The sequence below is a fragment of the Branchiostoma belcheri genome, unplaced genomic scaffold (genome assembly GCF_001625305.1).
Source record: "Branchiostoma belcheri isolate BF01 breed outbred unplaced genomic scaffold, Haploidv18h27 scaffold7, whole genome shotgun sequence".
In the NCBI taxonomy this organism is placed as follows: Eukaryota; Metazoa; Chordata; class Leptocardii; order Amphioxiformes; family Branchiostomatidae; genus Branchiostoma; species Branchiostoma belcheri.
The window spans coordinates 3,096,290-3,112,096 of NW_017804353.1; the positions used below are offsets into that span (position 1 = coordinate 3,096,290).

At 42.3% G+C, this 15,807-nt stretch overlaps 2 protein-coding genes across 3 annotated transcripts; both read left to right on the forward strand.

Annotated features, from left to right (window-relative positions):
- Positions 1 to 2,754: 2,754 nt before the first annotated feature.
- On the forward strand, positions 2,755 to 10,183 carry LOC109484515 (aspartate--tRNA ligase, mitochondrial-like). Of its 2 annotated transcripts, none has more exons than XM_019787821.1 (20): positions 2,755 to 2,790; positions 3,193 to 3,326; positions 3,821 to 3,920; positions 4,304 to 4,370; positions 4,539 to 4,640; positions 5,009 to 5,104; positions 5,536 to 5,659; positions 5,946 to 5,992; positions 6,120 to 6,226; positions 6,642 to 6,711; positions 7,082 to 7,222; positions 7,431 to 7,469; positions 7,572 to 7,682; positions 7,881 to 7,943; positions 8,127 to 8,279; positions 8,436 to 8,490; positions 8,695 to 8,855; positions 8,986 to 9,096; positions 9,328 to 9,403; positions 9,821 to 10,183. In XM_019787821.1, the coding sequence occupies exons 1-20, from the start codon at positions 2,771 to 2,773 to the stop codon at positions 9,994 to 9,996; spliced, it is 1,953 nt and encodes a 650-aa protein (XP_019643380.1). In that variant the 5' UTR covers positions 2,755 to 2,770; the 3' UTR covers positions 9,997 to 10,183. The 2 variants fall into 2 exon arrangements, with proteins under 2 accessions (XP_019643380.1, XP_019643381.1); XM_019787822.1 differs by lacking the exon at positions 2,755 to 2,790 and adding an exon at positions 2,805 to 2,833.
- A 379-nt stretch (positions 10,184 to 10,562) lies between these two features.
- LOC109484524 lies at positions 10,563 to 15,728 on the forward strand. Its single transcript, XM_019787836.1, has 8 exons — positions 10,563 to 10,777; positions 11,872 to 11,950; positions 12,383 to 13,259; positions 13,664 to 13,830; positions 14,107 to 14,169; positions 14,400 to 14,622; positions 15,113 to 15,301; positions 15,601 to 15,728. The coding sequence occupies exons 2-8, from the start codon at positions 11,943 to 11,945 to the stop codon at positions 15,703 to 15,705; spliced, it is 1,632 nt and encodes a 543-aa protein (XP_019643395.1). The 5' UTR covers positions 10,563 to 10,777; positions 11,872 to 11,942; the 3' UTR covers positions 15,706 to 15,728.
- The last annotated feature ends 79 nt before the right edge of the window (positions 15,729 to 15,807 follow it).

Consider the following 15,807-nt stretch of genomic DNA (forward strand, 5'->3'; position numbering starts at 1 on the left):
GTAGGTAGGTCGTTCGGTAGGTAGGTAGGTAGGTCGTTCGGTAGGTAGGTCGTTCGGTAGGTAGGTAGTGGTAGTGATTGGTTTTATTTCTCAAAGATTACAGTTTCGCAGTGCTTGGTGTAAACCCGCACTGAATTGCACTGCTAAAACAATTCGACAAATACATGGGTTACAAATTATTAAAGAAATACATAAATTATTAATAAAATACAATCTACAAATTAACAGATTAAAAGATAACCTCTGAGTAGACATTGTCAGAGGTTAAATACATATCGTGCATACAGATTTCAATAAACCTATTATTAATACATTATTATTGATGACTTGTCATAAATGTGTATATTCAAACATATTAGTTCGGCATTGCATAGTGCTGGTTGAACTATTTTGGGGGACTAGAAATTTAATATTAGCAATCATTGAAACATTCCAGTCAGGGCCGTTGTAAAAAAACATATTATGAGAAAATAATCTCCAATTATTGATGAATTCTCGTATCATGCAATGGTTGAGACCATACGTCAAAATCTAATACGTTCAAGGTGATAATTCAGGCCAGGTAAAGATCTTTACATAAGAATTAAAATCTAATGAATTTCTTCTCCCAAACTTAACATATGTGCATTACAACATATTTGAATCGAAACTGCAAATACTGGTTGCATTATTGTTGAAGAGTGTTACAAGATAGGGTATGGGACTATTCCTGTAACGATTAGTTCGTGTTTTAATAGTGTCCAATAGGCTGCTGTTTCTTGTTCTTCTACCACTGACGTCTCCCCGGAAGGGGGTAGCCAATTCCGGTAGGACTCAGACTGTAGTAGTCTTCTTGCGAATGTCTGACAAAGGTGTTCACGTCTTTGCTGTAGTGTCATGAGGCATAGCGTGTTGCAAGCGTCAGTATAGGTTGTGTAGTCAGGCCCAAGGATGATTCGAAAAGCCCTTCGCTGTATTCTTTCCAGTTGACGTCTTTGGGACTGTGTAATGGCTGGTTGCCAAACTGGGACAGCGTACTCACAAGTGGGTCGGACAAAACTTGTATATATGGTGACAAGATCTTCTCTAGTAACTCCGAAAGATTTGAGTCTTCTCAAGAAGACAAGCCTCTGCCTTCCTTTCTTGGCCATGTGGTCCACCTGGGTGTTTCATTTTAGGTCAGCTTGTATATGGAGCCCCAGGAGTTTAGCTACTTGAACTTGTACTAGGGGGTAGTTGTCAATTTTTAGTGAGGGTAGTGGTGGCACAGTTTTTGAGAAGTGCAGAAACATCACCTTGCATTTGCGAGGGTAGGTAGGTCGGTAGTTCGGTAGGTAGGTAGGTAGTTCGGTAGGTAGGTGGGCAAGGCGTGGGGAGGGCGCTGTTTCAAGGCGGCACAACACAGTTTTAGCCCTATGGGGATTTCTATGAGGGTCTGCATGGGGGGGTCCTGGCAACGGTTAACGGTAAATTCAGCAGGGCCGATAACGCTTAACGGTAAATTCAGGACGGTCGGCAACGCTTAACGGTAAATTGACAGGCTTTTTTTTCGAGCTGCACTGGATTTGGTATCTCGTTTTGTGAAAAAAGGTAATGAAGCACGCATTAAAGGTATGTGTTCCCTGTGTTTCCCACCTGCCCTGGTCCCCGAGTGCGTCCTCAAATAAAGGGGAGTCCGAGTCGACGTCGGCCAGCTTGCATTTTTTCAGTCTGCCCAGTTTTACCGATGGATTTTGAAAGGGGAGCGCCAAAGGCGCCCGTAATCTAGGGCGGTCCGGGGATTAAGGATTTTTAAGCCTTCAAAAACGCAATTTTGAGAGGTAAATCATGGTGTTGAGAGTGTTTGTCGGTCCTTCTCCGCAAACTTCCGGAAATTGACGGGAAAGCTGGTTCTAGTAGAGCCGAAGGGACCAAGCGCAGAAGCGCGAGTCGAGCGCCAAAGGCGCGAGCAATGTTGGGGGGTCCGGGGGCATTCTCCCCCGGGAAATTTTGTATTTTTGAACCGTCAATGACGCATTTTCCTGCACTTTGAAAGGCAAATTTAGGCGTAACGAAGAATTATTCATTAACGCTTAACGCTGAATTTAGGATGACAAATAACGTTTTACGTTGAATTAAAACGACCAATAACGCTTCACGATGAATATACTGATAACGCTTAACGTTGAATTAGAGCGGGCCGGCAACGATTAACGGTAAATTAATATAGCCCATAACGGTTAACGAAAAAGGGCATGCAGACCCTCTTCTATGGTTAAGGACCCCAAAGTGACTCACTTCGACTCACTGAAAATCATAGTAGGGTGCACAAGCAAGGTTCAGATTTTTGATATGTTTAATTTCAGGGTATAGTGTACAACACATGCGAAAATGAGCTTAAATTTGCCGGCTAGTTTTCTTCTCATGCCCTCTTTTATTAGCGCCACTGCGGAGGTCATGGAACTGCAGCCGACGCACAGTACTAGGCGGGACAAGTATCCAAGCGCAAATCTACGCCGACTGAACACGCACCATAATTCAACTTCTACAGTCTCAAAACTGACGTATTCCTCTAACATTTACCACAGGTTCTATCTCGATGCCATGCTCAGAACAATCTCTGCACCCTTCTCTAGTATTGTGCAGCACTACTTTGTGCCCGGACTACTTTTGTTCGCCCATAAATACTGTGTTGTGCGGCCTTTGACGCCTGCATGACCCTCAAAAGGTTAAAGGTCATGGGGCATGGAGAAGTCATAAAGAAGTGAAATTTTGTTTTGGGTGTAACTATTGTTCTTTTGTTAGTATATTGATGACGAAATTGTTTACAAGGTAAGTGGGGATTAGAAAAGGATGAGAAGGAACCCTGTAAAAGGTAAAGCACACACAAAAAACATATTGTAAGTTACACTACAATGACTATGTACAACGCAAACTTGTCTATATTAGCAACCGCTAATATTACTATCTAGTTGATTTTAGGGGGAATTAATTATCATAATACATATCTTAAGTGGCATTAAACGTAATAATCAAGCAGTTTTAAACATCTTGGATATCTACCAGCAATAAAAGTTTATTATTGGAAAAAAATGAATATTCAAACAAAGACACAACTTTTATGTAAATATTGCAAGCATAATCCCCTTTTCTTAGTAGACTCTACCACTAAACCCGGAAGTAAAACTGAGAGGTCATGTTATGAAGGGTGCAAAACGTGGTGTGTTGATGCAGAAACCGGTTAGCTGTAAAAATGAGCAGTTTTGTCGCACGATGGCTGGTATCCAGGCTATTCCGAGGTCTGACACACACACAGGTCCAACCTGTGAGGCAGTTGAGGTTGGCAAGACCTTTATCGTCCTTCAAAGGTAAGTATAAATAATATTTTAGGCCAAATTGATTTCATTATATGGATGACAGATTGTCCTTACCCAAAATGATACGAGCGTGCAAGAAAAATATGTTGTGCAGGACAAAATTTTCCATCATTATGAAATCTAAGCAGTACTAGTTCAGGTTCAAGGAGCTTGATGTATATAACATTACCAAATGATACATCTTTCCAAATGTCATAATCTAGTCATATTTGTGTGGCCTTTGATACAAAATGATTTTCTATGATAGATATAACCTGGGCAGCCCAAATGATACATGTATATATATATATATATATATATATATATATATATATATATATATATGTATATATATATATATATATACTTATTAAGTAGAAATAAACGGCTAGCCAAAATGTAATCTTTAAATCCTTAAGACCAACTTGTGGCGTAATCAATGTTGAAACAAGAAGCGAGTTGTTTATTGTTTGTTTACATGTTTGTTTGTTTGTTTACACTTACAGATGTGAGTTCGTACAGCTTGAGAAGTCACACCTGTGGTGAGCTGAGAGCAGTGCATGCTGGGGAGGATGTTAGCCTCTGTGGATGGGTCCAATTTCAAAGGCAAGTTCAGAGGTAGACTGGTGTCCAGTCTATGGTGGTTGGGGCAGATTTTTCTTCTGGTCTGCAGAAGCTCTATCCCGCCCACCTCATGATCAGCTAGGTTCCCCGGTAGGTTTTGCATGGCAGAAGTTACTGGGGCTAATCAACTTCTGGTGTGCAAAATTTCTACAGATGTAACATTCCTATCCGGCAGTCGTTTGAGCTTGACGGGGGGAAACTGTTAGAGCCCTGAAGACAGCCCGCCCCAACTACGATAGACTAGATAGCAGGCTACATGTAGTATGGACATTTTTAATGCTAATATAATGTTATAATAGAAAAAAGGAACTTTACCTAAAAAATGACTAATTTGACAATTTCACTCTTTCTTCATCTCTCTCCAGAAAGCAGTTGTTTGTGACCCTCAGAGACTCCTATGGAGTCATTCAGCTGGTCCTGCCACAAGACAAGGTCAGGTCCACTTTTGCAAAGGGGGGATTTTGGAGGATTCTAGTCTTTGTTTTTCTGCCTGTACTACAATAAGTATGATTGAAGACTTTTATTACATACACTTTTGATCTGCAAGGCTGAGTACAGGTTAGATATGTACAAGTAACTGTTCTGAATCAATGTTCCCAGAGCCATGCAGACATTAAGCAGACGCTGGCCCACCTCCCCCCAGAGTCGGTGGTTTGTGTCCAAGGGGTCGTTCAACTCAGACCCATCGGAGAGGCCAACAAGGTTGGCATCTTCCCTTTGTTTCTTCTCCTGAAATCCAACTTCTTGTTCAGCTTTAGTACCTAGGTGGCAAATATGAAGGGTTGCTGACTTGGAATCTGAAGGTTCTGGGTTTGAATTTCTGGGTTCGAATCCCTAGTGCAGTAGCAGGCTGCAATGTTGTGCCTTCATGTACAATGTAAAATTATATATTCCCTTGACTCACACACAGACAGGTGAAACTTGAGTATGAAATCTTTGTGATGTTGACTTCCACCATAAATGAACCTTCATTCAAATACTGTACATGCATGAATCGTACATGTATATAAGTTTATTGTATGAGAATGTTTTTTTTTGTTCATTTGCCTATTGTTGTGTTGTTTCCCCAGGCCATGGCTACAGGTGATGTGGAGGTGTCAGTGAGTAAAGTTGAGATGGTCAACAAGAGTAAAATCCTCCCCTTCCAAATCAGGGACTTCTTCCAGGTAAGAACTGCTGTCAATAAACATCCAATGTGAATTATCATAATTCTACACATTATCCTAACACTGTGGTGTTGAATAGCCAAGTGATTAGGCTAGTGGACACAAGATTAAGATGTCACAGGTTCGGTCCCTGGCATTCCTGGTTAGATGCTGTATCCTTGGAAAAGGCATTTAACAGAACTCTTCTCTGGTGTAAAATGGGTATTACCTGACTTCTGTTGGGGAGATGAAGGCAGTGGAAGGAGAGGGATGAGCTCCACCGTTCAATACTGTACCAGAGGATACATTGAATATTATACAGTGGATTAACAACCCACTGCCCCTATGGCCTAAAGCAAGGCTGTAAATTTACTATATTTACTCTTATCTTCTGTATGGCCTCAAAAAGGCTACAGGACTATGTTTACCTTAACCTTTCCCACCTGGTGCAGGTGAATGAACACCTGAGACTGAAGCACAGGTACCTGGACCTGAGGGGCTCCCAGCTACAGAACAACCTCAGGGTCAGGTCACAGGTCATCATGAAGATGAGGGAATTTCTCGTCAACACACATGGTGGGTTACCTGTGTCAGCGGTGATTTTGTGTTCATTTTTCTAGTTTAGAAGAAAGTAGTTGAGGTAGGGTAGAACAGTTATCATAATAATGTTTTTGTTCTACGTCTTATAGTTCATATCTATGTACAAATATTCAAAGTCTAACATTTGTTTACTATAATGTGAATCTGGTTTTTCTTTGCCTATATCACTATCAGGGGTGTTTTTTTTTCATTATTCTTATGTAGTGAAACAGTCATAATTTTTGTGCTAACAGTTCATGACAAATTTTGTTATAAATTTCAGGATTTGTTGATGTGGAGACTCCAACACTATTCCGCAGAACTCCTGGGGTAAGTGTAGTCCAAAAATCACATTCAGAACACCAGAAAATTTATCATCATGGTACTTTATGTTATATAAATTGTTTTCTGTCAATATTGTTTTATGTCTTAATATAATGATGTGTACATATTTCAGGGTGCTCGAGAGTTTGTAGTTCCTTCCAGAGAAAAGGGAAAGTTCTTCTGTCTTCCGCAGAGTCCTCAGCAGTTCAAGCAGCTCCTTATGGTGGGAGGAGTGGACAGGTGAGGGTCTTAAGTCAAAATTGAGTGTCTTAAGTCACAATTGAGTGTCTTGAATCAGTTGCACAGACTGAAAATCTACTCATCTGCACTCTGGGTCATCTACACTGGTCATAAGAAAAAACACAGACAATATCTATAGAATTCATAGGATGGTTGCTTCACATCCTAAAGACTGTAATATCATGATGCTTTTGAGTAGTATGCAAGTGACAATAGCTGGGATTCAAATCAAACCCCCAACCTAGCCTTAACTCTGACAAAAGTGACAGATGCTCAACCCACTGGTAGTTGTACAATAGATAACAGTCTTATACAGTGTCTTGACTACCTGTAATAAATCATTCACAGGGTATCAACCTTTAGGTCCATATAATACTGCACAGCCTATTGAAACAGTTTGTACTGTTTTCTGCAGGTATTTCCAGATTGCCAAGTGTTACAGAGACGAGGACCTGAGACAAGACAGGCAACCAGAGTTCACACAGGTGAGGCACAGACACAGTTTTCACAGGCTCAATTTCTTTCATCCCTGGCTAGACATTGTAACCTTGGGAAAGGCACTTCACACAACTTTCCTCACCCCACCCAGGTGTAAAATGGGTACCTGACTTGTTGGCAAGGCAGTAGAAGGAGGATGTGTTCTGCCTTCCAATACTGTGACCTACATCTAGATACAGTGGACTAACAATCCACTGTCCCTACAACCTCAAAAAGCCTGTGGGACTACCTTAAACTTAACCTTTTTGACTACAAGACTGTATAGAATAATGTAAAGTTCAAAAGCTGTAATAAAAATCAAATCATCATCCTTTGTTAATATCATGATCATGATTTGTCACATTTTTTTCCTTGCAGGTTGACATAGAGATGTCCTTTGTTGACCAGAGGGGGGTTGAGCAGTTAATAGAAGAGCTGCTGGAGCATGCATGGCCTGATGGGAAGGCTCCACTCAAGCTGCCTTTTCCCAGAATGCCTTACAAGGATGCTATGGAGAAGGTAAGCTCAGACTTTTTGTTAATTTGTTGTTTACATTTTGTCGATCTTCTTTGAAATAAATCTGTTATCTGCTCAGTTTTGTCTCATGAACTTAGAGTGGGGACCATCAACTCATTCCAAATGGCAGGGACATGTTTTAGTAGAAGTCTTTGAGTAGACTCTTCTGACTTAATAAAGCTTTGTTTTGTCTACTTTTTTTGTTTTTCAGTACGGCAGTGACAAACCTGACACTAGGTTTGGAATGGAGGTGAGTCAAGATATTAAAAATCAATCTACCAATTAGAAGACAGAAAATAGTTGTGTTTTTCTTAAAGCTTTATTTCTACCCATGTTCTCCTCTTTTCCTCAGTTGCATGATGTGAGTGACATCATGAGGTCGAGTGGGGTCACTGTGTTTGAGAGGTTACTTAAGGACAGTCCAGGAAACAGTGTTCAGGCCTTCAATGCCAAACAGGCAGCTGTGAGTGAAATTAATGACCTTTATTGTAACATTAACATACTCACAGATTAAGTACAGGACACAAGAAAAGTTTACAGATATGTGACATATACATACTCCAACTAGCTAACTTTCCAACACTCTACCAAACTAAATTTTTGACTTTGTGATGGTGGAAATGGAATAACAGAAAAAAACAATCTACTTGTTTCTCCACAGCTGCACCTGAAGACCAAAGATATAGAAAAACTGCAGGATGTTGCAAAACAGGCCACGTCTAAGGTGAGTCTGTAACATGAATGGAAATACATTAGTATATTGAAGTTGTTATAAATGGCATGGAAACAAGGAAACACATTGGTGTGATATTTAGGTTAGCCAACTGAGTATTTTATATTGTGCATGCATTTATAGTCCAGTGGTTAGCAACCCTGCCTCAAGATTACTTACCCTTCCTTGTTGCAGGGCTTGTCTGTTCTACAGGTAGTATCAGGAGGTGAGGTGAAGGGGCCGATGGCCAAGCACATCAGCGCCCCCTGTAAAAAAGCCCTGCTGCAGGAACTGCAGGCAGAGGAAGGCGACATGCTGCTGCTGGCTGCTGGGGAGCATCTCAAAACTGTGAGAACATCTTTTCATCAGAAATATAAAGTTGACTCACTGTATTGTTTAATTTGACATGCTGACTGCTATAAAACTTGTGATAAGACGATGGAAACTTCTTAATCATGATGTGGAACATAAGATACAAATTGAATCTGTATCTTGACGTTTCAGTGTGAGCTCCTTGGAAGAATACGAGTAGAGTGTGCCAATGTCTTAGAAACACACGGTAGGATTCCTTCTTTTTCACCTTATTTTCAATTCTTGTGTTTAGCTGTTTTCAAGCATGTAACCAACGACTAGTTATCATTTGTTGACCTGCTGCTTGCTGTCATGGCATTGTGTAAACAATTTGATGAATAACTGACTTGAGTATAAATGAATGGACACTTGAGGTTCGAGGTTCTCAAAGTTTCTCCCTTTCCTGTTACAGGTGTCCACCTCAGGGATCCAGATGTCTTCAACTTCCTGTGGATAACCGACTTCCCACTGTTTGTACCAAGAGAAGATGGTTCAGGGTTGGAGTCGGCTCACCATCCCTTCACATCCCCACATCCTGAGGACACAGACCTGGTGTTCTCACAACCACACAAGGTAAGACAGGACTCAGTCTAACGTAGTAAGATAGGCATTTTATGTTGGGTGTGTTCAGCTTTGAGCTAAACTGGTTGGAATATCACTTTCATGTTGTTTTTGAATTCACTCTTACTCACCTGTCCTTCAGGTGCGCAGCCAGCATTACGACCTGGTTCTGAACGGTAATGAGATAGCAGGCGGTTCCATCCGGATCCACAACGCGGAATTACAGAGGTACATCCTGGAGGAAGTCCTGAAGGTACGCTGTTGTGACTGAATGTTGCTTGTTATAATCTTCCAGCTGATCTGTTGTTGGCTACAAGACAGTATCAAATTGGCCAGACAATTGATTCCGTTTAGTGGAAGACCTTGGTAGCTTCTTTTCAAGCCACCACATCACTTCAATTGCAAATTAGAGGCACGACTTCTACAAAGAATATGTTTATAGGAAATGATCAGCTGGGTTTCTCTTGCTCTCCCAATTCTCCAGGAAGATGCATCAGTTTTAGACCACCTCCTGGAAGCCCTGCAGTCTGGCTGTCCCCCACATGGGGGCATCGCTATAGGTAAGCTGTCACCTCCTCTCTGCTCAATTACTGGTAAAACAAGGAATCTGTGATTCTCCAGGAAGTACATATTGTACATAATGTATAATGCTAACAGCAACTGCTGACAATTTCAGGAACTACATTTAACAACAATGTTATAAGTAATGCTAATTATATCTTAAAGTTGGGTGATATCACAATATTATAACACAAAACAGTCTTAAAACACCCCTCCTGAAAATAGTGTGGTATAGCCTGGTGGACAAGTGTCAATACCTGAAAATACAGATAGGTATAACTGCTGACCTAGGTTGAACTTGAACCATTTTTCCTGATTACTAGTCTGGTGCATGGCTAAGCTATAACCTCTGACCTAGATTGATTGAGCACCAGAGTGGCTAACCTCTGCCCTCTAACCCCTGCCCTCTGCCCCAGGGTTAGACCGGCTGATGGCTGTCCTCTGTAAGACTGACAGCATCAGGGACGTCATCGCCTTCCCAAAATCCCACGCAGGTCACGACCCCATGAGCGGAGCGCCCTCATGGCTGACTGATGCGGAACTGCAGCCTTTCCATGTCAGAGTTCAACCTGGGTCATCTTCAGAATTATGATATATAAGAGCTATTCTTCAATCAACAATGTTGGCTGATGGGCAGAATGTTGACTTTTCTTTAGCTTCAGTTGTGACACAACTGATGTCATCAATGCTGCATCTTACATATTATTTGCTACATGTACCAACTTGAAAGATAGTATTCTATATTGTAATTTAGTTTCATTGCTTCATGTCTGTCTAGAAGTCTTGCCACTGAATAAAATCGAAAGAAACCAAAATATTATAAATTCCTGTGAGTGTCTCTTTGTAGTTACATCAGTTCTATGATAAGCTTACCTTTAAGTTACCTTTAAGTTAGGACATACTGGAGACAGTATAATGTAGTGGATATGGGAATGGCAAAGTTCATTATTCACAACCACCTGTTAACAGTAAACCTGCGAAATTCGACCACTAGTAATAACGAGAAAGGTTGCCCCATATCAGAGCCTCACAGAAAATCCTACACAAAAGAAAGTCATCTAAACCTCACGGTGTATGTGAAGACCCCACCATTGGATTGGTCTGTAGTTTGGCAAAGCTCCATTTCGTTTAGGTTCAGCGTCCTAGAGGACGTTGAACCGCAGCTGGGTCATCGGTCACAAGGCGAGACCTTCCGAATCTGTGGACTTCAGTCTGTCCCAGATTTGATATTTTAGATTCTATCTGTGTGGGACTTACTACACTTACACGTGGGGACCTGATCTCTTCCGTGGATCACGGGCACAGATGCCAAGTGGCGAAATATCGGCTAGGATCGGGAGTTGGGAAAGACGTGCAAGCAGACTATACAGGAAGTAAGGCCATTTGTATATTAGAACCAGTACCGTTCTTTCTCTCTCCCTGTGTCTCTGTGACTGTCGTTTTCTCATTTCAAAGACGCTCGAAATTTTCATGTTTTTTAGTTGTCATTGGAAGGGCTAAAACACGAGCTGTAGCAAAGGCACATTGCACTTTGATGGCCAATTAAAAGTATCATGCGTCACCTTAAGAGATGACGACGTTTTGTATACCTATATTATGTGATAGCTAGAGATTGTGGAATCTAGGGATGTGTTAGGTCTAGGCTTGTCTCCCACTTACAAATCCTGGGTTTATGGTCAATCCATTTCATTGGTCTAAAATGTCGTGAGTCAGACTTTGGAATAGTTCTGTCTTATAAGCGAATATCATAAAATTCCCACACTCCGATTGGGTCTTGATCTCTACCAGCAGAATCGTGATCTCTTTCGGCAAAATCTGCCAGGTTGCAATCTCTGCCCTGTCATATTAATCAGATCATCATAGATCAATAAGTGTAGAGTTGGCTGGTTTTCCTTGGTTGAAATTTTAAGCAACCTTGAAACATTTCTCCACAGACTATTGATTTGATTTTCATAAAGTACTGTTCGCATCAAGCACAACGTTAACGCGTCGCATTAAGGGCTATTGTTGTTCCGTACAAGTTATTCACCCCTTTTTTCAACCACAAAAGGGGGTTACCTAGAGACTGCAAATGTAAAGGCCGTGTCTCAGGGACTTTGTCCTGACGCTTGTTTACCTTAGGCTGTGCCAGCAAAACTTCTGGTTTCTAGGCCAGCTTATCTCTCCGCACGCTGTTTGTTGTGTGCATGGCCACACGTCTCTTGACCTAATCCATCAGGGGCTACATGTAACGTTATGTTTAACACTTAGCTTGTACCGTCATTGTACATGTAAACCAAACATACTACTAAAAGTAACTTTGGTAAAATGGGTGTGCGCAATAGGAACACATTTGGAAGTTGATTGTGTACGTAAGAATGTCCTCAGTTTGCAATCCGCATGGGAAAGTCACTTCTGACTCCTAAGTGTGGATTGTTAACGTTAAACTCATTACCTAACGGACACAATCTAATCATTACTTCAACAGCAAGCCTTAAGAAGACGTCAGAGCCACACCCATAGACGAAAGTGAGGAGCGTACTCGTGACAGATCAGGACATGGCAAGGTGAATTATTTTGTCGTTCATGATCCTTTTTATTGGTTTCGTGACTCTCCGTTCCTTCCTGAGACGAATAGCGACATGAATCCAAACGTAGACATCGTATACCTCCCTATAAACTATCGTAGCGTGGAACTAACTTCCACCAAGTACAGTTGGGGGCATCGTCGCTAGAAAGCTATGAACAACGCCTGCAGTTAGATTGTGCGAAGATTAGGTGTAACGAACAAGTCGTTCGGTGTAATATAGCCAGCTGCCGCCGCGCCGCGTGCCTGTGAAGCTGTTGTCTTACGCCGACGGGCGGTTATACCGGCTATGCAGATACAGATGCATAGTCTGTCTGACTTGCTTTTAGAGATACATGCTATGCAGGTTAATTGTTTATCGAGGTCGAGAAGTTGTGTATGTAGCTAAGTCTTACTCACACTTCCTCCGTAGTCAAGAAAACGGGGAAGACAACCCCTATATACAACTGAAGAGGCACCTACAGGCCCTGCGAAAGCATGCCATCTCCTCATCTGACAACATCGAACAGTTCGCACACCTGGACATGTCAAAGCTCACAGAAGTGTCCCATCCTGACTTCTCCTTAAGCGACCATCTTACTGGAGATGACCTTAGCAGCAGTGAAGGTCAAAGAGTGACCAGAGGGCACGGAGAGGATGAACCTGGCAAAACAGGCGAAGACGCCTCGCCTAAAGAAGTTGGTGCGAAACTTGAAGAAAGGAGGCAGCAGCCCTCTAAAGAAGACACCGAGAATCAAAGTGGTAACGAAGTAGTCAACGATGGAAGTAAAGAGGCGGAATTTGGAGACGAGTCCGAAGACAGACCGTGTCCCTACAAAGTCACTTGGCAGCGCAAAGTTGGGGAGACCAACCCACCACAGCCCTACCAACCACCAGCCGAAACCTTTGGGGAAGAAGTGGTCCAAGTTAAGATCAGCGCAACGTCGGGAAATAAGAGAGAAATATACGTCCTGAGCGACATCCATCTGGGAAGACCCCTTGCCGTCTGTCCCGGGCACAGTCAGCTGGAAGGCGCGCTGTCTCACATCATGGCGGCGGCGGCGGAAGGAAAGGTCCACTCCGTCATTCTGCTGGGCGACATCTTCGAGATGTGGGTGCAGGCTGCGGCAGAGGCGGCGTGGACGGAGCGGGACCTCCTCGCGCACTGGGAGGCGGACGCCGTCTGCAGGGCCTTCACCCAGGCCGTGTGCAGAATGGCGGAGGAGCACCGCGTGGACGTGTACTACGTCAGAGGTAACCACGACCACGAGATCACGGCTGCGATGGTTCATCATTTATTCCGTAAAAAGGTATGGAACTGTTTTAGGGATGTGTGCAGGAGATATTCGAACACACGGGCGTTCTAACCACCTGTTCGAACGAACGAACGGGCGTTCTAACCACCTGTTCGAACGAACGGGTGTTCTAACCACCTGTTCGTTCGAAGGCTTCTGTTCGAACTCGAACCTTCCAGAGGCCTTCCAACGAACACGTTTAAAACACCCATTCGAATCGAATACCGGGTAAATATTGGCTATAGTCACTACCCTATACACATTATTCAGCGAATGGGGAATGGTTCTTGCATTGAGTGACTTAACAAAAAGTTTCCCTTTCCGATGACTTAACTTTTATTCTGGTTGAAATGTTACATTGATATTTGCCATGTTGCTAACGCTTAGAACGTTACATTGATATTTTCCTAACCCGCCAGGTTCGATTCATCCCAGGAATTCTCCTGTACACCATCAGTGCCGACCATCAGGAGTACCGGATCAGGTTCGAACACGGACACATCTGGGATCTGATGAACTCATACTCACATGCGGACACAGATTGCGGACTTGTGGGCGGGCGACCCTTTGCGTACTACGTGTGCAGGTGAGAATTATAAAGCATTGCGTACATTGTGTTGTATCTTGAACCGTGCTTTATCCAGAACAATGATTAAGAAGGGTTCTGGATAGCCCACTCGTATGGAGAACTGTGCAAATCTACGTTCTTGAATACGCGGAGACTATCCAGAACCGTGCCCGCAAAGAAAATTGGCGTAAATCAAATGCCAACTGTCCCCTCCAGCATTAACTTTATCAATGTAAAGTGAAATGTCGTAAACTGTTAGCTTTAGATAAATTTTCTGATAATTGTCTGTTCCAGGTTGGCTTCCTACAGAATAATCAACAGGCTGCTTGTGGGAGACGGCACGGACAAAACACTGCAGTAAGTACACACGTCACCTGTACAAAAACACTAAACAAGAAGTTGAAGATTTAATACCAGGCCAGAGACACCAAAAGCAAAAGCTTTTTTTTATTCAGCCCACCCACTCCATGTATTTTCTATAAAACATGTAAAAATCCGAGTGAACTTTAGGCAATGTCCAAAATGTGAAGAATCTCAAGTTTTCTTGCGTTGTGATCAAATTCAAATCTGTAGTTTCCTTCCCAAAGGACAGCTAAGGCCCAGTTTCGCGCCCTGCTGAGGAGCGCAGGACCAGACATCATGAAACTCCTGTGCCTGTCCGACATACGAGAGGACCTCCTGTCTCTGATCATCCAGCTGGCACTTGGCGGGAGTATCCATGGAAACGAGGTGGTCAGGATGCATGATGGGACGTACGTGCCCGTGAGAAAGTTGCCGAAGTTCAACTTTATGGAACGGTTATGTGAACAGGTACTTGAGTACTTAACGTTACATACCCTTAACACACAGTATTATGGAATACATTTCTATGCATAAAGTACATGTATATGAATTTGTATTATCTAAATTGAAGGACCAGTACATAGTTTGTGTTCACATCCCATTTTAGGCTTATTGTGAAACATTAGCAAAGGACGAAAGTAAACTTCCCTGTCATTTATTTACATATTAGTAAGTAAAATATACGATCGTTAGACAGGATTCTTAATGCTTGTGTCAATGGGAAAAATTATCTAAGGGACCATAAAAAGTAGTCACATTGGCCTGGTAGTCTTATGCAGAGGTGGTCACTTGTACAGGTTTGATAGATGAATGCATATCAAGGACCAGGTGGTCCTTATGTAGAGGTAGTCACTTGTACAGGTTTGACTGTGTAAGAATGGCCAGGAGGTCCATATGCATAAGTAGTCATGATCACTTGTAGATAAAAGTTTGACTGTTTTGTCTATGCCACTCCCAGGAGGGTGTAGAGAAAGTGTTTCAGATGTTCCTGGTGTATCTGGATGACTTCTCTCCCCTAATTGAATCCTGTGAGGAGGACCTGGTAGTTCTGGGACATAACCACCACTGGGCAGTGGGGTCAGTCACTGGCAGCCATGGGAGGGATGTTCTGTTTGCTAACTCAGGAGCCTGGGTGGATGCTGAGGAGGTGGGTTAGAAACACTTACTGAATGTACCTACATGTATAAACATAGTGTTGTACTTTTTTGTACATTTTATTATACAATAGTAAGTCTTGTACACTATCAAGGTATTTCAGTTTGTTCCAGTGTAGGTATACCACATGTTTAGGTAAGGACTTGTACCAACAATGTATAGCTAGTAATAATATTTTGCAGGTACGGTTACCTGTACAAGTATTAGTTACAAGGCTCTACCAAATGTGATCTAACTTGGTAAGATGGCGATTCACAAAACTAATTGTATCAAATTACGTGTCTATTGCAGGTTTCCTATTTAAGGATAGTTCCACCAACAAGTCAGGAGGATGGCGTCATAGAAGTTCTGCACTATCCTGTTGCTATGGCAACAGCTGAGGAGAACAGCCAATAGGGATGGACGCTCAATACACGACATCAGTCTTCTCAGGAAAATGTCTTGAGATAATATTTTATGACAGCTACACTCTGTATAAAGTAACAAAAGAGTTTTTTC

Coding starts and splice junctions, on each gene's coding strand:
- LOC109484515 (XM_019787821.1), top strand. CDS start 2,771: ATGACGAAATTGTTTACAAG. Junction 7,470..7,571: donor ACACTAGGTTTGGAATGGAG/GTGAGTCAAGAT, acceptor TCTTTTCCTCAG/TTGCATGATGTGAGTGACAT. Junction 7,944..8,126: donor CAAAACAGGCCACGTCTAAG/GTGAGTCTGTAA, acceptor TCCTTGTTGCAG/GGCTTGTCTGTTCTACAGGT.
- LOC109484524 (XM_019787836.1), top strand. Junction 13,831..14,106: donor TTTGCGTACTACGTGTGCAG/GTGAGAATTATA, acceptor TGTCTGTTCCAG/GTTGGCTTCCTACAGAATAA. Junction 14,623..15,112: donor TGGAACGGTTATGTGAACAG/GTACTTGAGTAC, acceptor TGCCACTCCCAG/GAGGGTGTAGAGAAAGTGTT.